The 27,336-nt window shown below is 46.9% G+C and overlaps 1 protein-coding gene across 2 annotated transcripts in view; it reads right to left on the bottom strand.

Annotated features, from left to right (window-relative positions):
• The window catches only part of DGKD (diacylglycerol kinase delta), a 109,154-nt gene extending 84,030 nt beyond the window's left edge, over positions 1–25,124 (bottom strand). For both annotated transcript variants that reach the window (XM_061412664.1, XM_061412665.1), the window contains exon 1: positions 24,939–25,124. In XM_061412664.1, coding sequence (XP_061268648.1) covers positions 24,939–25,094 — 156 coding nt within the window. In that variant the 5' untranslated portion in view covers positions 25,095–25,124. The remainder of the gene's footprint in view (positions 1–24,938) is intronic.
• Between the last annotated feature and the right edge of the window lie 2,212 nt (positions 25,125–27,336).

Below are 27,336 nucleotides of genomic sequence, written 5' to 3'. Positions count from 1 at the left end.
CAGTGGACAGGAAACCTTCTGCCAGTGCAGGAGACATGGGTTCAACCTCTGGTCAGGAAGACTCCACGTGCCGCAGAGCGATGCAGCCACAACTCCCGAGCCCACGTGCCGCAGCCACTGACGCCCGCACGCCTAGCGTCTGTGCTCCACGACAGGAGAAGCCACCGCGAGGACGAGGAGCCCTCCTCACCGCAACTAGAGAAAGACCCAGCGCAGCCAAAACAGTTTTTTTAATTTGAAACGGCTTCCTTAGGACTTCCTTGGTGGTCCAGGGGCTGAGGACTCCAAGTTCCCAATGCAGGGGCCCTGGTTCAATCCCTGGTCAGGGAACTAGATACCACACGCTGCAGCTAAGACCTACTGCAGTAAAATAAATAAATACTTTTAAAATAAATAAATAAGTGGCTTCCTTAAAAAAAAAAAAAAGTTTTTGGGACTTCCCTGTCGGTCCAGCGGTCAGGACTCTGCGTGCGTTCTCACTGCCGGGGCAACTGAGATTTCACAAGCCACGCGGTCCAGCCAAAAACATAAATAAAAATAAAATAAAATGTTTCCATGAAGAATCTAGTAAAATGTGTTACTTTAAATTTGCACATCACTTGAAATTTTCATGAGCATCTTTATATCTATTTGCCTTCTTAATAGAACAAACACTTAAGGTCTATGAGACAGACACTAATATTCTGAGTGACAAATAAGACTCCAGGTCACTAAGGGACTGAGTAATCTGTCCAAGGTTCAACAGCCAACGACAGACCACAAAAGAAATGTCAGGCCTCCTCACTCTAATCTCAAACCTTCTTCTAGGGTTTCAGTTCAGTTCAGTTCCATAATAAACAGGAAACAATCAGAAAATAATCTGTTCACAAAGCACAGGCATGAACAACATATCCAAACATATCCAATCACCTTTAAAACAACAGGTTATTTTAAATGCTTACTGAGTGAGTGCCCACCGAATCAACTACATACATGTAACACAAGCCATTTTTACCTTTTAATCCTCACACCAACTTTGGAGGCATGTAGTAATGTTCCCATATATTTTATAGACTACGAAACTGAGGGTCAGAGAAATTAAGCAACTCACTCAAGGCCACAAAATTAAGCAACTCACTCAAGGCCACATGGCCGGTAAACAGAAGACCTGAAATTCAAACCCAGAGCCTAGGCAGCCTGGCCAAAAACATGTGTTGGCAAGTCTAGGACCCTCCATCACGAGGCTGTCTCCCACACCAGATCAGGACAGTCCCAAGGCTACGGCTGCCGCACTGCTCTTATTCACCTTCGTCACCCGGTTCCCCGCACTGAGGATCCTGAGGACACTTTCTGCAACACATCATAAAGGGCTAATATCCCGAATCTATAAAAAGGCCTTTAAAACTGAGAAAAAACTAACAACCTGATTGGAAAATAGGCAAAAAAATATGAACAGACACTTCACAAAAAAATAAAAATAAATTGAATAGCCCTCAGACACAAGAAAAGATGTTCACCCTAGCTCATAACAAGAGAAAAACAAAATGCAACTAAAATACTATTCTCACCATCAGACTGACAGAAAGAAAACTGAAAAAAGGCAGCACACTCTATGGGTGAGACTGTGAAGGAAAACAGGCTGGTTCAACTCCAGGATGAGGTGAGCCCTGAGGAGGGGAAGCCAGCACAACCCCGCAGATCAGCCGTGCACCTGCCCTCGGTCCAGCAAGCCCACTCCAAGGAACCCACCCTCACAGACACTCTGGAAAAACCATAGCATGAGGTCTGGACAAGGATTTGTGCTGTGAACTAGCACAGCAAAAGACCGAAAATAATCCAAGTGGTGGAATAAACTCTGACACATTCAGGAAACAGAGTGCTGCCCCACTGGAAGAGGGATGAGGTGGTCCTTCAACAACTATGGAATGACCTCCAGCCTACAGTCAGTGGAGGAAGGCTCAGAACAAGCATGGAGTGTGCTGCCTATGTGTCAAAGGATGTGTGAGTGCGCGCATGCAAGCAGAAATTAAACTGAAAAGCAAACATGTGCACATATTATTTTTAAATTTCCAACCGGGAACAATGGAAGAATAAACCAAAATCATAAAATAATAAAAATGGCTATGTAAGGGCGAAGAGGACAGGGTAGACCAGACGGGGGAGGAAGCCAGGCCTCCCGGAAGGCACGCCATCTAAAAGGACTCGCCCAGAAGGGCAGCGTCTGCGGGGCAGCAGCCCCTCGGGGAGCCCACGTCCGCGGCCTCCCTGACGGTCCCACTCCATCTGCATGGCCACCTCCTAAGGGAGGCCGTGTGGACGTCCCCGCTCCGCAGAAACGGGCAAGAAGGAGGGACAGCACCGGCATCCGTGCCACTGCCCACTCCCCCCAGGACCCGAGTCCTCATCACCGTCTCCCTCAACCTTCACCACCCTGTGAAGGGCCACTACCCCCTTTCACTGAGGAAGAAACTGAGGCCCCGAGAGGGCCTGTATCCATACAGGAGGGACAGAGGCAGAGTTCAAACCCAGGTCCGCCTGATTTCAGGTGAAAAGAACCCACCCTTCCAGGGTGGACACATGGGCAGACACACACAGCTCAAGGCACAACCTCCTCCACGACCCACAAGGTTGGCCTCCGAACACACGTGGGGGCTCAGTATGGCGCCAAAGACTCAGCCCGCCTCTGGGAGCCGAGAGAGGAGACTCCCGCTCCCCAGGGACCTGTGGAGTGAAACGCACTTCTCCTTCCAACAAATATTTATTGAACACTTAGTGAAAGCACTGCTAGGAATACGATGATGAAAAAGACAGGACCCTTGATCTTTAAGCAAGCGACATGCTGGTAGAGAGATACTCCTACAATATAAAAGGTACCCTAAGAATTTGCGTTAAATACTCAGGAAAAAAGAAGGGCTCGGGGGTGGGACTAGATGACACAAGAAAGAGACAACACTGACAAAAGTTTGGACTGGTGATGACTTAAACTCTTCTCCCTACTCTTGTGTACGTTTGGAAATTTCCATTATGGGGGTACAGACAGGGTGCTCTGGAAGCTCAGATGTGAAGGAGGCACAATGGAGGCTGGAGCTCAAGGCCCGAGGCCGCTACTGCCTGGGTCAGAAGCAGCCACGGCCCTCGTCCCAGTCTCCTGATGGGCCAGATCCCCGACGAGAAGGTGCTGCTCAGAGCAGAAGACATCTGAGCAAACAGCTCAGACACTGCCAAGTGCTACAGAGACGTCAGAACAGCACCCTAACCATCATTACTCAGCTTCCTCGTTCCTAGGCACGTGCTCAACCCCCTGCCCCCTGGCCCGTTTTCAGACCTCAGGTGGAAATAAAGTCCAGCATTAAACAGTCCAGCGCGAGGCTGATGGGCCGACTGAAAGTTCCTTTTACTTTATTTGAGGGCACTCGGAGTCCAGCCACTACTGACACCTGCCAGTAACATCCTGAGACATATCCTTCCAGCGTGCTTTCAGTGTATAAATAAAACAGAAAAGTGGGGTTATATGCTATACAAATTATTTACTAATAATCTACTTTTCCAAAAATACATTGTGACCTGATCTGCTGTTATTTTCCATTTTGTTTCTCTACAACCTACTTCGACTTCATTTACTCAGATGCTTAAGGATGCTGACACGATTGTGAACATATCTAAGAAACTGACAGTGTTTCATACATCATCTCAACGTCAAGCTAAACTGTACCTTATTTATCCCGAGACCTTGAGTTCTCTGCTTACGTTAAGCTTTTTATTTTCAACAGAGGAGTTAAAAGTTTAAATCAAACATAACTACAATGTTCCATATAACATACACACTGGGATTCTGTGAAACTTAAATCCTGTGTTTCAAAAATCATGCCCTTTTGCATATCTGGCTCCTTACATTTAATCCGTTTTAGCCCAACATTTCGAGCTGTGTCTCAGGACAGGCCAGAGAAGCAACTGCGGGCAGACTCGTCTCCACCTCCCGCTCCCAGCACACAGCAGCCACCACGGGGAGACAGACGCTCTCGGCGGGAGGAACCTTCGACCGAAGGGGAGAGTGCTATGCTTTTCTGTTTTCTTTAGCACAAAATAATAATGATCACTCAAGAAAACGCAGCAAAGAAATAAAAATAATCCAGACTGCACCAGCCAGCGTGACCCCGGACGTGGGTTTGGAAGCTCTCAACTTTGCACACAGCTGAATGTCTATACATACAGGCTCTCTGCTCTCCCAGCGTCACCAAGTACCGTCCAAAGGACCACTCTCCGCCAGGTCCCGAAGGGGTGAGGAGGCCGAAAGGGGGTCCTCGCTCTCCCACCTCCCAGTGCTGTGGGCGCCTCAGCCCCGTCATGGCAACCTCCCTGCAGTCGTGAAGGCGAGGTGAAACCACCTGGGCACCGGGCAGGGCGGACCAGCGCCAAACAGGTGTCAGCCAATGTCATTAACTCCCTGAGTTAAACCGAAAATGCTTCCGGGCCTGCAACGTTTTGTATTTAATGGTGCGATAAATGTGTTGTCCATGAAGTTTTTTTCACGTTGAAGATTAGTCCCCGGAGGCAGGGTCCCACCAGTGGAATTACCAGGGCAAGAGTATGCAGTTCCTTGGGGTTTCTCACACATGTCACCGAATCGCTTATACCCAAGAGTGCGCCAGAGGGCAAAGCAGCTACAGGCTTCTATAAACGGCGAGATCCCGGCTCATACACATACTGGTTAAATACAAAAAGACACAGAACATATGACTAGCACACTGTTAAAAAAAAACACTTAGGCAATTATATTTATAGACTCACACCTCAGTCTTGACAAATGTCGGACTTCATACAGTACATGAAAACTCTGAGCCACCAGAGAGAGAAGCGAGATAAAGAGCTATTTCCCAGACTTCCTTCTCACTCAGCTTCAAACACAGAAGCTATAAAACAGGATTGGATTTAATTAGGCATTTATTTCAAAGTTTTCCAAACCATAGAAGGAACTGAATTCACTCTCAACTGTGAAATGCAGAAGAGTTTCACGGCAGTAAAAACTCTGAGGCGCAGATACTTCCCGTGTAAATGTATTATACTCATCCGTAACAATAATTCTATTAAGAATCACTTTGGGACTTCCCTGGTGGTCCAGTGCTTAAGAATCCGCCTTCCAATGCAGGGGAGCCCACACACTAGGTAACCACTGAGCCCACAGGAACTACTGAGCCCGTGCGTTCCAGAGCCCGTGTTCTGCAACAGGAAAAGCCCATGTGCTGCAACAAAGACGAAGCGCAGCCAAAATTTTAAAAATTAAAGATAAATTTAAAATTTCTTAAAAAAGAAAACAATTACTACTGAAACCAGTCCAAAATGGCCAAGATAAACAACCAGTCTGCAAAAGTGCACTAGCTGGTTTTAAGTATTACAAGATATAGAGCTTGAGAAGCAGAATCCAGGTGAAAAAAAAGAAGCCCTCTTCAACCAGTGGTGCTAGGATAATTGGATACTCACAGGCAAAAGAATGAAGGTGGACCCTACCTCACACCCCATGCAAAAATTAACTCAAAATGGATCAAAGACTAAACGTAAGAGCTAAAACTAGAAAACTTACAGAAGAAAACTTGAACATAAATCTTCTTGACCTTGGATTTGGCAATGGTTTCTTAAATATGATACCAGAAGCACCAGTAAAATAAGAAAAAATAAACTAGACTTCATCAAAATTAAACTTTTATGCATAAAAGGACACCATCAAGAATGAAAAGACAAAATTCTAAATAAAATAGTAGCAACTGAATCCAACAACACATAAAAAGGATCCTACATCATGATCAAGTTGGATTCATCTCAGGTTCACAAGGATGTTTCAATATACACATGTCAATCAATGTGACTGTACCAACACCAACAAAGGGAAGATAAAAACCACATGATTGTCTCAATAGGCAGAAAAGCATTTGATAAATTTCAACATCCAATATGTTTAAAAAAAAAAAAACTCTCACGAACATAGATACAGAGGGAATATAACTCAACATTAAAAAAGCCATTTACAGTAAACCCACTGCCAACATAATACTCAATGGTGAAAAACTTGAAGTCTTCCCACTAAAATGTGGAATAAGACAAGGATGCACACTCTTACCACTTACACTGAACACAGCTGTGGAAGTCCTAACCACAGCAATCAGAGAAGAAAAAAAAATAAAAAGTGTCTACATTGGAAGGGGAAGAGGTGAAACTGTCATCACTCACAGATGACATGATAATACATATAGAAAATCCAAAAGAGTTCACACAAAACCTATTAGAACTGATACATGAATTTAGCCAGGCAGCAGGATACATGATTAATACACAGAAATCTATTGCATTTCTTTACACTAACAATGAAATATCAGAAAGGACTCCACATTTTCACTGCCAAGAGCCCAGGTTCAATCTCTGGTCAGGGAACTAAGATCCCACAAGTGATGTAGTGTGGTCAAGGAAAAAAAAAAAAATCATTGTTATATTAAAGAAACGCAAACAAAGCTAAAATGAAGTACCATCTCATCCCAATCAGAATGGCCATCATCAAAAAGTCAATAATGCTGGAGAGGGTGTGAAGAAAAGGGAATCCTCCTACACTGTTGGTGGGAATGCAAATTGGTACAGCCACTGTGGAGCACAGTATGGAAGTGCTCCTTCCACAGTGCTCCTCTTTCCTTTTAGGGAAAAGATTGAAAAGTTACCCTGTGATCCAGCAATCCCACTCCTGCATATAACCAGAGGAAACAACAGCTCAGAAAGATGCATGCGCCCCAGTGTTCACAGCAGCATGTTTACAACAGCCAGGACATGGAAGCAGCCAAGTGTCCATCAACAGAGGAATGGACACACACACAGACACACACACAATGGAGTATTACTCAGCCATAAAAAGGAATGAAATAACATCATTTGCAGCAACAGGGGTGGGTCTAGAGATTATCATACTAAGTGAAGTAAATCAGAAAGAAAGATCAATATCACTTGTATGTGGAATCTAAAAAAATGATACAAATGAACTTATTTACAAAACAGAAACAGACTCTCAGACACAGAAAATAGACTTATGGTCACCAAAGGGGAAGAGGAGAAGGGTAAATTTGGATCTTGGGATTAACAGATACACACTACTATATATAAAATAAACAAGGACCTACTGCACAGCACAAGGAACTATATTTAATAGCTTGTAATAACCTATAATGGAAAAGAATCTGAAAAAGTGTGTGTGTGTATACACATATATATAACTCCAGTATTCTTGGGTTTCCCTGGTGGCTTAGACAGTAAAGAATCCGTCTGCAATGTGGGAGAGTTGGGTTCGATCCCTGGGTGGGAAGATCCCTGGAGGAGGGCATGGCAACCCATCCAATACTCCTGCCTGGAGAATGCCCATGGACAGAGGCGCCTAATGGGCTACAGTCCATGGGGTCGCAAAGAGTTGGACATGACTAAGCAGCTAAGCGCAGCATAAATATACAACACACACATATATATATGTATGAATGACTGCTGTATACCAGAAACTAACACCACATTGTAAATCAACTATGCTGCTGCTGCTAAGTTGCTTCAGTCGTGTCCAACTCTGTGTGACTTCAACAAAAATTTAAAAAATAAAAAGAGTGAAAAGACAATCCACAGCAAGAGAGAAAATATTTGCAAATCATGTAACTGATAAGAATCTATTATCCAAAATATATAAAGAATTCTTACAACTCAACAACAAAAAGACAACCCAATTTTTAAATGGGCAAAGGACTGGAATAGACATTTCTCCAAATAAGATATGCAAACAGCAAACAGGCACATAAAAAGCTGCTTAGCATCATCAATAACTAAGGAAATGCAAGTCAAAACCGAGAGACACCACTCCACACCCGTCAGGATGGCCGTATCAAAAACAAATTTTTTAAGAAAGAGAGAGGAAGGAAGGGCAGAAAATAACAAGTATAGACAAACGTGGAGAAACTGGAACTCTCAAACACTGCTGTTAGAAATGTAAAATGCTGCAGCCATGGTGAAAAAGTTTGGAGGTTCCTAAGTGAGATAAACACAGAACTAGCCAGCAATTCCACTCCCTAGGTCTACACCCAGAAGAACTGCAGACATTCAAAAGAATCATTCAGAGCAGCTCTCCTCGCAATAGCCAACAACTCAAATAGACATCAATAGACAAACAGATAAAACAAATGGGATATCGTTTCATAACAACGAATATTACTCGGACATAAAGAGGAATGAAGTACTCACACGAGCTAAAACATGGGGGAGCCTTGAAACATGCTGAGGGAAAGGTGCCAGACACAAAAGGCCACACACATATGCTATGATTCTGTTATAAGAGACATCCAGAACAGGCACACCTACAGAGATGGGGAGCTGGTTGGCGGGTGCCAGAGGCTGAGGAGGAAGGGGAGTGACTTCTTAATGGGGACGGGGTTTCAAAGTGGGGGATAAGAAAGTCTTAGAACTGAACTTAACGCCAATGAATTATACATTCCAAACAATAAATTTTTTTAAAAAGAAAGAAAGATAAGGAGAGGGACCCTTTCCCATCTTGCCCCCAGGACAAACAAAAGCACTGTCCATCCTGGAGGCTGAGGTGCACCTCGCCATGGTGGAGCCAGGGAGCCAGGCTCAGGAAAACCGTCACAGCCAAGGGCCCTTCACCTTCAGACACGGAAGAGCAGAGCCAGCCTGATGAGGGTGACGGCAGGCGAGCCAAAACGTCCCCGCTCAGACCAAGGGGGTGGGGGGATGTCACGGACCCGGGGCCAGTCTCAATGGGACTCACGTTTCTCCCAGGGCCAAGCACTCGGCTAACAGCAGTTCCAACCTGAAGACCAGCAAACAACAGTCAAGATCATTATGTCAAAACCAAAACAAAACAAAAACAAAAACGATCATTACATCAAAACCAAAACAAAAACCAAAAAAATGGAGGTGGGAGTTTGAAGATATACCATACAGCACATACATAAATCTGAAATTAATTATCACAGAAAACAGAGGACCATTTTAGAAAATACATGCTTCCTGTAAAAAGATTACAGGAAGACAAGGCCTCTACTGAAAATTTTTTAAAAATTTTAAAGAACAGGGAGCACCAAGAAGAACAGGATGAAATGAAAAGATAACCAGCTAAGATACAGGCCATGACCAGGACAGGGAGCAAACACAATCACACCATAGCGGAATTAAAATTCACACAGAAGGGGCTACAGGGGAAATGCATGCTGCAGAAGGCACCCTGTGTCCTGAGGGGGCACAGGGCAGAACTGAGACTGAGATGCCCACAGAAGGCTGTGGGCTCAGTGGAGAGGAGAAATCCTCATGGGCAGAGTGGTGAAGGGACAGATTCTCTTAGCTACAGAGAGTAAGAACACCCAGAAGGAACACCAAGTAAATGGAGATGCAATCATCAGAGGTAGAGAAGACAAAGCTTCCCCTCTCATTTATTAATACTGCCCAAAACAGAAAGCAAAGAGCTGCCAGTCTGACACGCTGAAGTCACCGGGGAATGCCTGTCCTAGACACAGGCGGAAGCACAGCATCACACAGGCCGTCCCCTCTGCCTGCAACCCCACCTCTGGAGGGGCTCCAGCCTGATGATCCAAAGACAGGTCCTGACACAGCAAGCAAGCGCTCAGACACCAAAGGGCCAGCTGGAAGGAGCTCTCCTGGGGAAATGGGGACTTATACAACTGATTATAAATAAAAAGTCATGAATCCACAGTGGCAACTCCCCCTCTCCCAGCAGAGAGAGAGAGAAAGGGGAAAAAACTCATTTGCCTCCACTAGGGATGACTATCCTACCAAATCCTTACTTTGAAAATTAGTCATTGCACAGAGAGAATCCAGCAATTACCCTGCTTTGGCAGGCAGAACTGCAGTTCCCCCCCAGCCAAAGCGGGAAGAATTTACAGAATAACCAACAGATAACTGTGGAAGAGACCACAGAAAGCTGAAGGATGGTGGCAGGTCCATTTTTCAAACTCTCTTAATAAAATTGATCCAGGCAGGTTATTATGCATAAATGCTGAAAATCATTTGGCAAAAAGGTTTTGGATAAAAGGATTATTTGCAGTGTCCAGGAATCACCTCACAAGTACCTCCTAACCACAAAGAAGGAAATTCACATTGCCAGTAGACACATCCAGCATCTCCACAGAAACCAGAGACACAGCAGAGACCACCCGCCAGCCAGGACGCGGAGCATCCCACACCTGGGTTATCTGTCCAAAATGCCAACCCGAATAAGACTGAGTCTTCAAACTGAGTCTTACAGCAAATACAGAGCATAAAAGAACGACGCAAAAAAAACCCATGAGGAAACAATCATACAAACCCAGAAACAGACTTTACAAGACAACTGCCTTGTCTCTTCCAAAAGTCAGTGTTGTGGAGGGGAGGGGCGCGGAGGGGCTGCTGAAGGCAGCTGTTCTAGATTAAGAGAATAAAGAGATACAGCTACCAAATGCAGTGCACGAATTTTGACTGGCACCTGGTTCCCAAAAGGGAGGCTATAAAAGACATTTTTGGCTCAACTGGGGAAATCTAAAAAAGATATAGATATTAGAAGACTACAATTAATATCTTAGGTGAAATAACGGTATATAGGAAAATGTCCTTATTTTTAGGAGTCCTTATTAGTAAGAGATTAGGTGTAATAATCAATGACAGATTTTATTTTTGGGGGCTCCAAAATCACTGCAGATGGTGACTGCAGCCATAAAATTAAAAGATGTTTGCTCCTTGGAAGAAAACTTACGACCAATCTAGCTGCTAAGTCACTTCAGTCGTGTCTGACTCTGTGGGACCCCACAGACCACAGCCCACCAGGCTCCTCTGTCTCTGGGATTCTCCAGGCAAGAACACTGGAGTGGTTGCCATTTCCTTCTCCAATGCATGAAAGTGAAAAGTGAAAGTGAAGTCGCTCAGTCGTGCCCGACTCCTAGCGACCCCATGGACTTCAGCCTACCAGGCTCCTCCGTCCATGGGATTTTCCAGGCAAGAGTACTGGAGTGGGTTGCCATTGCCTTCCCTGGTGACCAATCTAGACAGCATATTAAAAAGCAGAGACATTACTTTGCCAACAAACGCCCACCTAGTCAAAGCTATGGTTTTTCCAGTAGTCAGGTATGGATGTGAGAGTTAGACTGTGAAGAAAGCTGAGCACCGAAGAATTGATGCTTTTAAACTGTGGTGTTGGAGAAGACTCTTGAAGAGTCCCTTGGACTGTAAGGAGATCCAACCATTCCATCCTAAAAGAGATCAGTCCTGAATATTCATTGGAAGGACTGATGCTGAAGCTGAAACTCCAATACTTTGGCCACCTGATGTGAAGAGCTGACTCATCTGAAAAGACCCTGATGCTGGGAAAGATGGAAGGTGGGAGAAGGGGACGACAGAGGATGAGATGGTTGGATGGCGTCACTGACTCAATGGACATGTGTTTGAGTAAACTCCGGGAGATGGTGATGGACAGGGAGGCCTCGCATGCTGCAGTCCATGGGGTCGCAAAGAGTCGGACACAACTGAGCAACTGAACTGACTGAACTGAACTGAGGTGTAATAATGGACCACACAGGAAATGAAATGTCATTTTTAGAAGATACACACAGAGCTATTTAGGGATACACTGCCAGGATGCCTACAAATGGTTTAGTAAATCATTTATTTATATTTAATACATACAGATAAAAGCATATTTGGCAGTGTTACCAATTACTGAATCTTGATACTAAGTATATTAAGTATATGCTGTATTGCTATTCTTTTTAATTTTTCCCAATCAAAAAATTAAAGAGCTTTCTTTACAAAGAAAGGTATTCTTCACAGAATATAGGGTACAACCATTACACAGGATAAGAGAAAAGAGATTTTAATAGCATGGGTAAATGCTCATAACATTAAGTGAATATTTACATATAGTTTCAAGTAAATTAAACGTATCCAGACAAAGAGTTCAGAAGGAAATTACCAAAGTGACCATAAAGCTGGTGCTGGTGGCCCTGCAGGTGCTGAAAGCACTGACTGACTTTCCTCCTTGCCCCCCGCCCAGCTCGCCCCCCGTTCTCCCACGCCGGGCCCTCCTCCTCCACTCACCCCCAGACCCGCCGAGCCCCCTCCTCTACCCCCGTTCTCCTCCGGCTCAGGCCTCCTTTCCGCATGGCTGCTGGAGGGCTGGAGGGAGCTCGGCAGAAGAGGCGCAATCCGGAAGCGAGGGGACCCAGGCAGCTTCATGGCACACCACCGAGCTGCTCTGTGTCCCGAGTCTGCGAAACTGGCACAGAGGAGAACAGCAGGGTCCCGGATGCCACCGCGGCAGGGCTCAGTGGGGCCGAGTCCCCAGAGCTGGTCCTCACCCACAGCTCCTGGGCAGGCATGTGCACCACAAGCCTCCTCCTCCCCAGAGCCCACCGAGCCATCAGCGAGGCGTCCCTGTCACAGCCAGCCAGTTCTCTCATCACCACTACCCCATCCCCGGCCCAAGCAACCATCATCTCGCACCACAGGGGTCAGGCCATGGAGCCGGGCGCAACACAGCCTGAGCCACAGGGTCAGACGCCTCACCCCTTCCCAAGATCTCACAGCAACAGCGTCCCAGTATCCCAGAGCTCCCCGCGTGGTCTCCTACCCAGCTCCCAATCCCACAGCACAATCAGGGCTCCGCAACCCACGCCAGCTTTCTATCAGCCTCTTGACTTCCCCAAGCTCCTGCTGGCTACAGGGCCTCTGCACATCTCTCTGGCCAACTACCTCCTCCTCATTCTTTATCTTTTTTTTTTTTTTTTAGTATTTTTCAGTACAGCACAGAGAATACAGTCAATATTCCATAATAATTTTAAATGGAGTATGTGAAAGTCACTCAGTAGTGTCTGACTCTTTGTGACCCCATGGACTATACATATATACACAGTCCGTGGAGTTCTCCAGGCCAGAATACTGGAGTGGGTAGCCTTTCCCTTCTCCAGGGGATCTTCCCAACCCAGGGATCGAACTCAAGTCTCCCGCATTGCAGCCGGATTCTTTACCAGCTGAGCCACCAAGGAAGCCCAAGAATACTGGAATGGGTAGCCTATCCCTTCTCCAGGGGATCTTCCCAACCGAGGAATCAAACCAGGGTCTCCTGCATTGCAGGTGGATTCTTTACCAACTGAGCCATCAGGGAAACTGTTTAATGGAGTACAATCTATAAAAACATTGAATCACCAGGTCATACACCAGAAACTAATACAATATTGTAGATCAACTATACTTCAATTCAAAAATAATTTGGGGACTTCCCTGGGGGTCCAGTGGTTAAGACTCTGCACTTCCAATGCAGGGAGCAAGAGTTCAATCCCTGGTCAGGGAACTAAGATTCCACATGTGGCACCACCAAAAAAAAAAAAAAAAACTATTAAAAATATTTTTCATTAAAAATAGCAAAAATAAAATCCAAAAATATATACATTATCACAAACTGAGAACCCAACTAACCACCACCTAAGTCAAGAAACAGCACTATCGGCCCTGGGGACGCCCCCTTCTCTCAAGGACCATGCAGTCACCACCCACCTCTTCCCGCCCCACCCCTGCCCAGACTTCTCTGGGAAGCAGCTAAATGGGCAGCCTAAACACCTATCTATCCTATCTGTTCTGAACCAGATGTAAATGGAATCATACAGAATGCACTACTTGACGTCTGGCTTTTTTGGCCAGACAGTATTAATGCTGTGATTAATCCTTAAATCAGCAGGTAGCAGCAGTACACTTTCACTGATGGACAGCACTGCTGGGAAGGACACACTGTCATTCACCAGTTCTACCGCTGACAGCCACTTGGGTGGCTTCCACGTTTGAGTTGGCACAAATAATGTGCGTGAGTGCTGTGTGCTAAGTCACTTCAGTTGTGTCTGACTCTTTGCGACCCCATGGACTGCATCCCGCCAGGCTCCTCTGTCCATTGGATTCTCCAGGCAGGAATGCTGGAGTGGGCTGCCATTCCCTTCTCCAGGGCATCTTCCTGACCCAGGGATGGAACCTCGGTCTCCTGCATTGCAGGCAGAGTCCTTACCGTCTAAGCCACCAGGGAAACCAGTATAAATGATACACCAGGAATATTCTTGCACATGCCTCTTGGAGTACAAGTGCTTACATAAGCTATTAGATACATATCCAGAAGTAGAACTGCTGAAACACAGGGTATGCATGTCTTCAACTTTAAAAGTGAGTGAAGTGAAAGTTGTGTTTCACTCTTTGAGACCCCATGGGCTATACAGTCCACAGAATTCTCCAGGCCAGAATACTAGACTGGGTGGCCATTCCCTTCTCCAGGGGATCTTCCCAACCCAGGGATCAAACCCAGGTCTCCGGCATTGCAGGCAGATTCTTTACCAGCTGAGCCACAAGGGAAGCCCAAGAACACTGGAGAGGGTAGCCTATCCCTTCTCCAGCGGATCTTCCTGACCCAGGAATCGAACCAGGATCTCCTGCATTGCAGGCGCATTCTTTACCAACTGAACTATGAGGGAAGCCCAACTTTTAAAGTCAACTTTAAAAGATACTGCTAAACTATCTTCTAAAGTAGTGCTACCAACTTAATATTCCCACCAACAGTATATGAGCATTCCCTTCCCAAGATCCTTCCTAACCCCTGGAAGAGACACCATATGGAAGATATATACAGGGCAAGGTATTAGGGGTGGGAAGGGGGCATATCCACGCCTTCTCTGGGTGTACCACCCTCCCGGCATATTAATGCATTCCCCAACCCAGAATCTCCCCAAATCTCCTTGTTAAAACGAGTTTTTATAACTCAAAATCTCCAGTCCCACTTGGTCCTGGGAAGTTGGACAATAAGACTGAAAGGTCTTAGGTCTAACTTATCTGGTCTTTATAAGCATAAAGTGAAAGTAAAGTTGTGTCCAACTCTGCGACTCTGCGGACTATAGCCCACCAGGCTTCTCCATCCATGGAATTTTCCAGGCGTGAGTACTGGAGTGGGTTGCCATTTCCTTCTCCCAGGGGATCTTCCCGACCCAGGGATTGAACCCGGGTCTCCCACATTGCAGGCAGACGCTTTACCATCTGAGCCACCAGGGAATCTCCTATCAGCATAAATTCAGGTGTAAATAAATAAATTCAGGATCTTCCCCGACCCAGGGGTTCCAAGGTTGCCCACGATCAAATCCAGCCCAGCACCTATTTTTGTAAAGAACACAGCCATGCCCATGTCACCTCTAGCTGCTTTTACTCTACAATGCAGAGCTGAGTATCTGCCACAGAAAGGGTATATGGCCACAAAGCCTTAAATACTTTCTATGTGGCCCTTTAGGGAAAGCTTGCTGACATCTCTCTCTCCCCTTTCCAATTTGAGTAGGAATGAATGTTGAGTGTTTATCAAGATGTTTTTCCTGCATTTGCTACCACAGGTATTAGCCTCAGGCTGTAATCCTCCCCTTCCCTTGAGGGAACATAGCTGAGAAGTGTTATCCCTGACTTACAGGAAACCACCAGAAGGGAAAAAAACAAGAGCCCACCAGGACTGGTTAGAACAAGCCAGGCCAAAGATGGCGGGAAGCCATACAAGTAAATTTTCAAATTTACTTGCATAAAGTTGTTTATAATACCTGCCTACTCTTTTTAATATCTGTAAGATTTTTGGTGACGTCCCTTTTTCATTCCTAACATTGCTTATTTGCCTTCTGTATTTTTCCTTGATTAATCCTGCTGGGGTTCATCAATTTCATCACATTTTTTTTCCTACCAAAGAATCAACTTTTGCCTTTGTTGATCCTTTCCAGTGAATGCTTTTCATTTCCTTGGATTCTGCTCTTCATTTCTGCCTTCCTTTTGAGTCTAACATGTTGCTACTTCTCTTCTAACCACCCGACACACAGCCTGGCTCCTGGATTTTCAGCAGTCTTCCTCTGGTAACAAGTACATTTAAAGCTATAAACCTCGCTCTAAACCTGACTTCAGCTGTATCCCATTAGTTACATTGATATATTTTTGCTACCTTTCAGCTAAAGATATTTTCTAGCTTTGACTCATAATGTTATTTAGAAACAAATTTCTAAATTTCCAGATACACGGGGTTTTCTTTTTATTGATTTCTAGCTTAATTCCACTATTGTTAGAGAATGCCACAGTCTATATAATTTCAGTCCTTTTTAAAGTTGTTGAGAACTGCCTGTGGCTAGAACATAGTAGACTCTGACCAATACGTCTTGGGTTTTTAAAAGAATTTCGATTCTGCAATTAACTGTTCGGTAGTGTTCTCTATACGTCCAGTAAGTCAAGTTTAGTAATTGGTTGCCCAATTTTTCTGTATTTTTACAAATTTTTGTCTGCTTACCATAACCATCTGAAACAGGTCTGTTTAAAATATTCCACTATGGGGACTTCCCTGGTGGCCCAGTGGTTAAGAGTCTGCCTTGCAGTACAGGGGACTCAGGTTTGATCCCTGGCCCGGGAACTAAGCTCCCACGTGCCACAGAGCAGCTAAGCCAGTGCGCCACAACCAGAGAGTCCATGGGCCGCAACGCAAGATCCCACGTACCACAGCCAAGATGTGACACAGCTGAATTAAAAAAAAAAAAAAAAAAAAACCACTAGGATCATAGATTTGTTTTATGTCCATAAGCCAGTATTAATTTTTCTTCTAAAAATTTTTAAATTACACTATAGATATATACAGATTTTAAATTATATGAAATAAATCTTTCATCTTTTATCAGTATTACATCTTTATCTCTAATAATAAATTCTTCCTTCAAAGACTATTTTGTCTGACATTAAAACACTGTGGCAACTTTCTTTTGGTTGGTGTGTGCACGGTATTTTTTGTCCCATCCTTTGACTCTCAATCTTTTTATATCCTTTTGTTTTAAATATGTTTCTTCTAAATAACCTGGTCTGCTTTTGCTTTCTTACCTGCGACAATCTTGACTTTCAACTGAAACAATCAAGCTCACTTACATCACATGATCACTGATACACAGGGATTTAAGCCTACCCGTTCACTGTCTGCTTTCACCCTGTTCCACTCATTCAACGTTCCCTTTTCTCCCCCGCTTTAAAAAAAAAAATTATTATTGAATTATAGTTGATTTATAGTGTTGTGTTACTCTGCTATACAGCAAAGTGATTCTGTTATAAATATTCTCTTTCATCGTGGTTTACCATGGCATATCCCTGTGCTATACAACAGGACCTTGCTGTTTATCCCCAGTACGTTGCACCTGCAAACTCCAGATTCCCAATCCTTTCCTTTCCCTTTGTCTCCTTTTCTGCCTTCTTTCAGATTTGGAATTTCTTTTATTCAATTTTTCTTGCCTTTCTGCTTAAATAGCACATCACCCTTCGCAATTTCGTGACTGCTGCACAGATTACAATATGTATTCCTGACTTGTCTAATATTAATTGGCTCTTTTTTCTTTTTCCTGAAAATTCAAGGAAAACTTTCAACAGTTTTATCCCACGTACCTTCTTTCTGACTTGCATGCCACTGCTATGTATTTTAATTCTACATATATTTTAAACCCAAAGATATTATTAATTTTAACAGGTGATCATTCAGTGTTTCCCACACTGGGCCCTTTTTGTAGCTCTTCATTCCTTGCTGAAACACTAACCTTTCACCAAGGACCATCTTCCTTTGGCCAGACACAAACAAAAATCCCACTTGACATTTCTTTCATTATCGGTCTGCGCACAAAAAAACTGACTCTGTTTATTTGAAGATGTCTTCACTTTGGCTTTATTTTCTGAAGGATCTTTTGACTGAGTAAGAATTCAGGTTAGCAGTAAGTTTCTTTCAGCACTTAAATTTCTCCTGCTTCCATGGTTTCTGTTAAGAACACAGCTGTCAACCTAACTGCTGCTCTTCTGAGGATAATCTGTCTCTAGTTGCTTTCAAGTCTCTTCTTCATCAGTAACCAGCAGTTTTATTATGAAGTGATAGGTGTGGTTTTCTTTGTGTTCACAGGGCTAGTGAATCTGTGGGTGGTGTCTTTTAATAGTTTCAGGAAGTTCTCAGGCATTATCTTTACAACTGTTGTTTCTCCCCAATTTTCTCATAAAAGACCTTTTCACTGTTATCTCTGACTCCTGCCCTATCTGCTAATTTCTCCTTTTTTTTTTTTAATGTCTCCAGGATTTCTAGTGGGTATTTTCTTTTGAGCTGTCTTCTGGGCCACTAAATTCCTCCTTCAGCCATGTCTATTCCACCCTTCCTTTGAGAATTTAACTCCGATTGTTACATTTTCCAGTTTTAGAATTTTCATTTGGTTCCTTCTTAGTTTCCAGTTCTCTGCCAAAATTCTCAATCTGGCCTTTATCTCCTTAAACATAGTAAGCACAGTTATTTTTAAATCTGTGATGTCTAGAGTCCCTGTTCATCTGTCTCTATAGCCTGCTGTTTCTGTAGGTTTTAATTCATGCGGCCTTACCCACCGTGTGTCTGTTCTTCACTGAACACGGAGCAGTGAATTTACAGACGGCTTGTGAAAATAACTGGAGGCCTGGGCGTCGCCGCCCTAAGAAGGACTGCAGCTTCTTCTGCTGAAGACAGCAGCGCTCTGACCCGACATGATGTGCATCAGGGCTGCAGCCCCCTGGAAGTCCTAATTCTAACCCTCCTTACTCCTAGGAAGCGGCTTTTCGGGATTCCAGACCAAGTGAAGAGAGTTCACCCGCCACTGCCGCCTCCTGATAGAGCCTAATTCCTCAGCTCCCGAGACATGTCTGACTGCCTCCCAGAGCTCTGCCCCCCCACCTCCCCGGCGTGCCCTTCAGAGTTGGTATATGCCCTCTGTCAGTCTCCGGGGGCTGCCCCATAACCAAGGCCCCAGACTGGGAGGCTTAAACCCAGGGCAGGAGGCTGGACGTCCGGAGGCAAGGTATCAGCAGGGCCATACTCCCTCCAAGGATCCAGGAGGGATTACATCTATTAACACAACCTCTTCTAACGACCCCACCTGGTCCCTAATTTGTGAAAGCACAGCTCAAAATCGTGAGCTGTTTTCCCATGGCCATTTCCCTGTATGCGCCTTTGGGTCCAAATCTTCCTCCTCTTTCTTTTACAGAGTGAGCAGACGTTTGATTTAGAGTCCACTCATCACCTAAAGAGCCCTACAGTCACTGTGCGGTTATCCTACTAAAGTCTGTCTTCAGACTATTAGCTCTAGGAGTGTTTTTTTGCCGTTCAGGAAGGCACCCCAAGTGCCCAGCACACTGAACAAAGTTAAAGTCTCCGCTACTGGCTGAGCTAAACCAAATCTGTGAAATCAGGAAAATAACACCTAGCCCGTGGTGTGCCCACTAGGATTCAGGAAGTTACCAATTTTTTAAAAAGATATTCACTGTTAATTGTCCACCAGATACGTTTTTATTTGCTATTCTGGGTGTGAGAGATGAAGACGCACCCAGGTCAGCCTGAGCTGGCGGAGGAGGGATTCCGGGAAATAGCTACTAATCAAGATATAAAAAGTGGACAATCAGAAAGACAGAAATAATCATAATAGCAACCATTTACTGAATGCTCATAATATGCAGGCACAATACTGGATCAGTATTGCACAAAGACTATTCCATTTGATTCTATGAGTTATCATTTCTATTTCACAGACCTGAGAACTATTATTATCATTGCTACTTTGCAGATATGGAAATTGAGGCTCAGGAACGCACACATGAGGTTGACTGTCACCACTGCTGACCCGAGAACTAGTATTTCCCCATTCACAGATGAAGAAGCCAGGTCTTAAGAGGTTTAGAGACTTGATTGTGATCACGTGACTCATACGGAGGCAAGCAGGATGTGAATCAACTCCATTTGACGCCACAGTTTAAACTCAAATACTGCTACATACTAGCTTTAAAAACCCTTCCACTCCACTTCACACCCACTGCTGCTGCTGCTGCTAAGTCGCTTCAGTCGTGTCCTACTCTGTGCGACCCCATAGACAGCAACCCACCAGGCTCCCCGGTCCCTGGGATTTTCCAGGCGAGAGTACTGGAGTGGGGTGCCATCGCCTTCTGTCACACCCACTAGGACAGCTATAATAAAAAGATAAAACAATTAAGGACGTGGAGAAACTGGAACCCTCATACCTTGCTGGTAAAAATGGAAAATGGTGCAGCCACTTTGGAAAACAGTCTGGCAGTTTCTCAAAGACTAAGCACAGAACTACCACGTGACCCAGGAAATCAACTCTTAGGTCTACAAAACCAGAGAGAAACATATGTCCACACAGAAATATGTCCGTGAATGTTCACAGCAGCAGCAACCAGAATAGCCAAAAAGTAGAAACAACCCTAATGTCCATCAACTGATCAATGTGAAGAAAATGCAGCATATCCATACAATGGTATATTATTCAGCAATAAAAGAAGAAGTACTGGCACGGCCCACAACGTGGATAAATTTTGAACACATTATACTAAGTGAAAGAAGCCAGACACAGAGTGTACATACCACATACTACATTTATACAAAATGTCCAGAATCAGCAAATCTACAAAATAGAAAGCAGACTAGCAGTCGCCTAAGGCTGAGAAAGTTGGGAGGAAATGGGGAGTGAACGCTAATGGTTATGGGTTTCTTTTGGGGGTAATGAAAATGTTCTAAAATTAACTGTGGTGATGATTACACAACTGTGAATATACTAAAAACCACTGAACTGTACACTTTAAATGAGTGAGCTGTATGGTATGTGAATCTTATCTTAGTGAAGCTGTTGTGTTTTACAACTTGAATGTTTTACTTAATCTCTACTAGTCTTTATTTCACAATGGAAGAAATACTGTTTTTCAATTTGAAATCAGGAATATTTAATGCACAAAGCCAAAAATGTTAACTTAAAAAAAAAAAAAACTATTAAGCCCTATCTGAACAGTTACCTACTCAAATTTCAGAACACCTGACAATGTGTTAGTAAATTAATTTACCAGAGTATGAGCTCCATTTTCTATTTTTCACACTAGCTATGTAATCCTAGAAAATACTGTGTACTATGGTAGGAAATGAAAAGAAGCAATGTGTTTGCTGGGGGCAGTTAAGACATATGAAAATGTGAGACATCCATGAAACGGTAAACTAATAAATGACCATCCCAAATCTCAACTTACCGTAGCTCAAATGGTAGCTCCCTGCTGGCTCAGAGGGTAAAGCAGTTATTGCAGGCAGCTGCAATACAGGAGACCCAGGTTTGATCCCTGGGTCAGAAGCTCCCTTGGAGAAGGAAATGGCAACCCACTCCAGTACTCTTCACTGGAGAATCCCATGGACGGAGGAGCCTGGTAGGCTACAGTCCACAGGGTCGCAAAGAGTCAGACACAACTGAGCAACTTCACTTCACTTCTTCACTTTTCAAACGGTAAAGGGACTTCCCTGTAGCTCAAACAGTAAAGAATCCACCTGCAATGCAGGAGACCAGGGTTCAATCCCTGGGTCAGGAATGTACCCTGGAGAAACGAATAGCAATCCACTCCAGTATTCTTGCCCGGAGAATTCCATAGACAGAGGGCTACTGTCCTTGGGGTCGCAAAGAATCGAACATAACTGAGAAACTAACACTTAACACATATGTCATTAAGGTCTTATTCCTCAAAGTCTGGTCCATGAACCAGCAGCAGCATCACCTGAGAGGTGATAAATGCAGAATCTCAACCCCCACTGCCAGACCTACTGCATTTTATCAAGATTCCCAGGGAACCGATCTACACATGAAAATGTGAGAGGAACTGTTGTAAGATACTGCCTTTTCTTTTTCCATTAAGACAGCTCTAGCTTACAACAGGACTAATATTTCAGTGCAAAAACGACACACATACAGCTCTGGTCCTGGGCCAGCTTGTCCTCGGTTCCATTCCTCACTCTTCTGCTCTATTCCAAACTGCAGAGGGGCTGAATCCCCGTGGGCTAGGTTCCCGTGCAGAACCGGGGGTGAGTCTCCAGCCACCACCAGATGGCCCACAGTGGTCCCAGCCCCCTGGCGAGAGGTAGGTGCTTCTCGGGTCTGAAACGCGGCCTCCTCCCCAGGTCCTCTGGCTCCAGGGTGGCAGTGGTTTCCCGTTTGCTGCCTCATGGCAGGGTTGTCTCACTGCCCACTGTTTGTGTTCTCAATTGTTCACCACCTATATGACCACTCCCCTACACTGAATGAACTCTCTCTGCTTCACATCCTTAAAGTGGGTAGATCCTTTTCTGAATTTAGAATGACACCCCATACCATTCTGGATATTTCCTCTGTGCACTACGTATAGCAGAGGAATTTTCTGAATGGCTGATCTGGAGGTTGGGAGCCACTGCACACACAGCAAACCTCACATTCCATCAATCTCTAACAACACAAAAGAAAACTCAGCTTTAAGCTGTTTGTACAGCAGATGTGGCTGCATTCAGAAACGCAAGTCCTCGGGGTGTATTTTTAACACTCTACCCATCACTCCTCCTCAACCAGAACAGCTGGTATAACAGCTATTGTTTTAAGGGGGCGGGTGGGGGCGGGGAGCCTCCTGAAGCACAGAATGCTGGACAAACAGTGGAATCTCTGAGAGCTCAAATCTTACTAAGCTATAAATCTATAGGTTATAGATATAAATCTATAGCTATAAATCTAAGCCATAAATGATCCACTCCATACTGGGCACACGCCACGCCCAAGGACCAAGCACCAGGAGGGAACCACTCCCACCAGTACCACTGAGGGCCCTACTTGGGAGATCTTTCCAGAAGCAGACGTGACCCATCCCTCTCACGCTCTGAATGACCCTCAGTGGCTCCCTCTTGCCTAAGGCCAAAAACCCAGCTCCAGGGCTATCGTTTCAAAATCCAGCCTGATCTGCTTTTCCAGCCTCTTCTTCATTCCTCTCCATCTGACGCACTCACCTTTGACCATTCCCAGGTGTCCCTAAACCTGTAGATGTTGTTGTTCAGTCACTCAAGCCGTGTCTGAACCTTTGTTACCCCATGGACTGTAGCCCGCCAGGCTCCTCCGTCCATGGGATTTCCCAGGCAAGAATAATACTGGAGTGGGTTGCCATTTCCTTCTCCAGGGGATCTTCCCGACCCAGGGAATGAACCTGTGTCTCCTGCACCGGCAGGTGGATTCTTCATTACTGAGCCACCTGGAGCCATTCAACTACGTGGAAAGTCCTTCTTTGCCTTAATTCCTGACGAACTCTTTCCCTCGAGATCCTGCCTCCGGGGTAGTTGGATTCTCTGTCCTCCCACAGCACTGCTACATCATCCTGTCGTGCGGACATGTGTCCATCTCCTAGAGCCTGGGAACCCCCAAATGGAGAAACTGCCTTCCATCTTGGGTTCCTGACCATAATTCAGATCCAGACCCACAGTTCCTATCACTGACACCCTGGGAAAGTCACTTAACCTCTCCACCTCCAATTGTGTAAGAAGGGCATGACACTTAGATAACCAACTTGCGGTTGGCGGGGCGGGGGGGGCAGTTCGAGGCGTTTGGGATGGACTTGCACACACTGCTCTATTTAAAATGGATAACCAACAAGGACCTACTGTACAGCACAGGGAACTCTGTTCCCCGTTACAGGGCAGCCTGGATGCAAGGGGAATTTGAGGAAGAATGGATACATGTCTATGTATGGCTGAGTCCCTTCCTTGTTCCCCTGTAACTATCATGACATTGTTAATCGGCTATACCCCAATACAAAATAAAAAGTTTAAAATAAAATTTAAAAAAAAAAAAAGAGAGAGAAGGGGATGACAGATAACACCCAACACAATGGGTGCTAAATGAGTTAACCCATGTCAATTGCTGTCAAGTTAACCCAAGAAAAGTTGCCTGGCACGCAGTAAGCACTGGGGAATGACTACCACTATAATTATTACTTCGACTGTTAACACCTAGAACAAAGAAGGTGTTCAGTACCTACGTGCTGAATAACTGGAGCACTTCACAATAACACACACCCAGAGGTATCAGAGGCTGAGAAAAGATGATTAAGCCAGAAATGGCTCCCACGGTAAAAGTACCAGCTGAACTCGCTGGCGGCGGAGGAAAAGCGCACCGCAGCGGGATGAGCAAGTCTGCCAGCCCGGGGCTGCCCACGGACCCCGCCTGCCCTCAGCCACCTGTCCAACCACCTGCCCGAGGAAGCCGTGCGCTAACACAACAGGGCTCACCTGTTGTAGCAACCCCCCCCCCCCCCACCAAGCAGTGGGCAACGGAAACCGCGAGGGGAAAACAAAGGGTGCAACTTTACTCCTGCGGAAAGGAAATGCGTCTTTCTGCAGCTAACAATCCGAGCCCGGAGTTCTCCGTGCAGAGCGAGGTGCCAAGCGGGGTGCGCAGCCAGGGACAAGCCCCTGGTCCCCAGCTCGCCCGGGGAGGGAGAGGGAGACGGTCAGAGGACGTGCAGTCCTGGCCCCTTCCCGCACGAAAAACCGCGCGAGGGGAGGGGACGGAATCCACTCCCGGTTCCAACCGCGTTTCTCGCGGTGGGGGGGAGGGGAGGGGAGGGAATCACACAGGTGAGCGCAGAGCTCCCAGCGGGAACCAGCCCCCTCGGTGCTCAGAAATTCCGTGCAGAAGCCGGGGTCGGGCTGCGCTCCCCGGCGGGGCGCAGCCTGGAGCCCCCGTTTCTGGTACGCTCGCCCCCTCAGCCTGTAAGGCCTGCCCTCCGGGTGCTCGCGGCCCACCCCGCCGAGCGCCCAGCCCGCCCGGCCCCCGCGCGGCGCCCACCTGCGCCCCCCGGCCCCGGGGTCCCCGCCGCCGCCGCCCCGCCCGGGGTGGGGGTGAACGCGCTCAGCCCGGGCGCCCAGCCCCGTTACCCGACGGAGCGCGCCCCGTGTGGGCAGCAGCGCCCGGCGGGACCCTAGGCCGGGGCCGGGCTGGGCCTGGGCAGCCGCTCCGGCCGGGCTGCGGGCCTCACGGGGCTGCCGCGGCGTTGAGGGGCGCGCGCCCGGGCCGCCGCCGCCGCCGGCTCACCTTCTGGCGGATCTGGCCCGACGTGGACACCTTGCGGATGAGCTTCTGCGGGGAGCCGGGCTCCGCCTCGGGCTCGCTGTCCGACGACTCCTCGGGCGGCGGCGGCGGAGGCGGCTGCGGCGGACCCGGCTGAGGGGCGCCCGCCGCCGCCGCCATGCTGCCCGGCCAGCGCGCGCACAGCGGGCGGGGGCGGGGCCGGGGCCGGGGGCCGGGCCGGAGCGGGGGCGGGGTCTCGGGGGCGGGGCTAGTGGCGGGGCGGGGCCGGGCCGGGCCGCGCGGTCTCCAGCTCCGCCCCCTCCGCGCCCCCTGCCGGGCGCGCGCGCGCGCGCGCGCAGGGAGGACTCGCGCAGGGCTCCCGCGCCCCTTCGTCCCCACCTGTAGTGTCGGATGCCCAGAATTTAGCGTCTGCTTGTTCTTCCTGGGACACAAATTGTGTGTTTTGTTTGTTTGTTTCTGTCTTTTTTAAAGCTTTAATCTTCCCCTTCAAGAATGGAAGTGACCTGCAGGCGGCCCGGGACCGTTTCTTGTCCTGCCTTGTGTCGGCAGCATCTAAAGCTGCGCCCAGCACTTACTTGGGCCGCGAGTGGATGCGTGTATGTATACACGAATGCCAGGAAGAAAATACTAGCACGGGCCTCTGGGATACCGGGACACAGATACACGGTTCCATCTGAGAAGGCTTCCTGCAGAAATGTTTAACGTGAGACGGAAAATATGAGCAGGGGTTATCCCTGACTGGAGAACCCTGTTCGGGTCGGGTGGGGTGGGGGAGGGGGCCAAGAGATGAGATGATGCAATGGCCTGTAGGGAAGAAAGAACACATTTCTAGGGAAAAGGGACACTGTAGCCTAAAGGAAAGAAAACACGAAGAGATGAGCCTGGGGGCCTACAGGTCAGACCCGGCTTTGTTCACCTGATAAGGGGCTTGGGCTTTTTAAGTTGAGACCTGAAAATACCCTGATTCTGGGAGGGATTGGGGGTGGGAGGAGAAGGGGACCACAGAGGATGAGATGGTTGGGTGGCATCACGGACTCGATGGACATGAGTTTGGGTAAACTATGGGAGTTGGTGATGGACAGGGGAGCCTGGTGTGCTGCAGTCCATGGGGTCTCAAAGAGTTGGACAGGACTGAGCGAGTAAACTGAACTGAGGGAAACTGGAAGCCCTTGAGCCATCTGAACCCTGGGCAGGGACTAGGTCACAAAGCTGAGGGTCTATGATCCAGGCTTTGAAGTAATGGATCAAATGGCTGCCCAGATTTTTGAGAGACGCTGTGGAGAGAGAGAAATGGACTCAGGGCAGAGTGACTGCTAGGAGGGAGGCAGAGGCAATTTGGGATAAGCCCCTCCTTCCCAGCAGGGCTTCCCAGATGGCACAGTGGTAAAGAATCTCCCTGCCAATGCAGGAGACAAGGGTTCCATCCCTGGGTGGGGAAGATCCCCTGGAGGAGGAAATGGCAACCCACTCCCGGATTCTTGCCTGGGAAATCCCATGGACGGAGGATCCTGGTGGGCTACAGGGGTCGCAAAGAGTCTGACGTAACTGAGCACCACCATCACCACCGCCACCTCCTTCCCAGCTAAGACTGCTGATGGTGGGTGGGTGGGAGTGAAGCTGGAGGAGGTGACATCAGCTGAGGTCTTGCCACCCTTTGGCACATCCAGGTAGAGAAGGATTTGGTGCCACCTCAGAGAGACAAACTGATGCTGGGAAAGATTGAGGGCAGGAGGAGAAGGGAATGACAGAGGATGAGATGGTTGGATGGCATCACTGAAGCAATGGACATGAGTTTGAGTAGGCTCCAGGAGTTGGTGATGGACAGGGAAGCCTGGCGTGCTGCAGTCCATGGAGTGGAAAAGAGTCAGACATGACTGAGCAACTGAACTGGACAGAGGGACAAATCCACTTTAAAGACCCTACCTCCAAATGCAGTACATTCTGAGGTACTGTTGTTGTTCAGCTGCTAAGTCGTGTCCTTGCGGTACTGTGGAGCTACACAATTGTCCCCTTGCCCTTTCAAAGGGCTGCTACTAGGGACACAGTGGCTTCTGTCCTTCCTGCTGGTCAGCATGCTCTGGCCCCCACTGCACGAGGTGTTGCTTTCCAGAGGCAAAGTACAGGAGACCCACCACCCCTGGGGGCCACAAAATACATCTGATAGGGGGACATGGCCAGGGGAATGGATTCACAGCCAGGACAGGGCCTGGCACGGCCTGATGCAGGAACTCTCTGGGGACAGGCTGGGGGCCCCTGGCCCACGGTTACACTGCCCACTGCTGTACCCACTACTCACACGGGGCTACTTCCAATTCTATTTCAATTAATTAAAATTAATCTTCAGTTTCTCAGCCACAGTGGCCACGTTTCAACTGCTCAGTAGGTAAATGCAGTTTAGCTG

The sequence above is a fragment of the Bos javanicus genome, chromosome 3 (assembly GCF_032452875.1).
Source record: "Bos javanicus breed banteng chromosome 3, ARS-OSU_banteng_1.0, whole genome shotgun sequence".
Lineage (NCBI taxonomy): Eukaryota > Metazoa > Chordata > Mammalia > Artiodactyla > Bovidae > Bos > Bos javanicus.
This window is presented reverse-complemented; position numbering and strand designations above follow the sequence as displayed.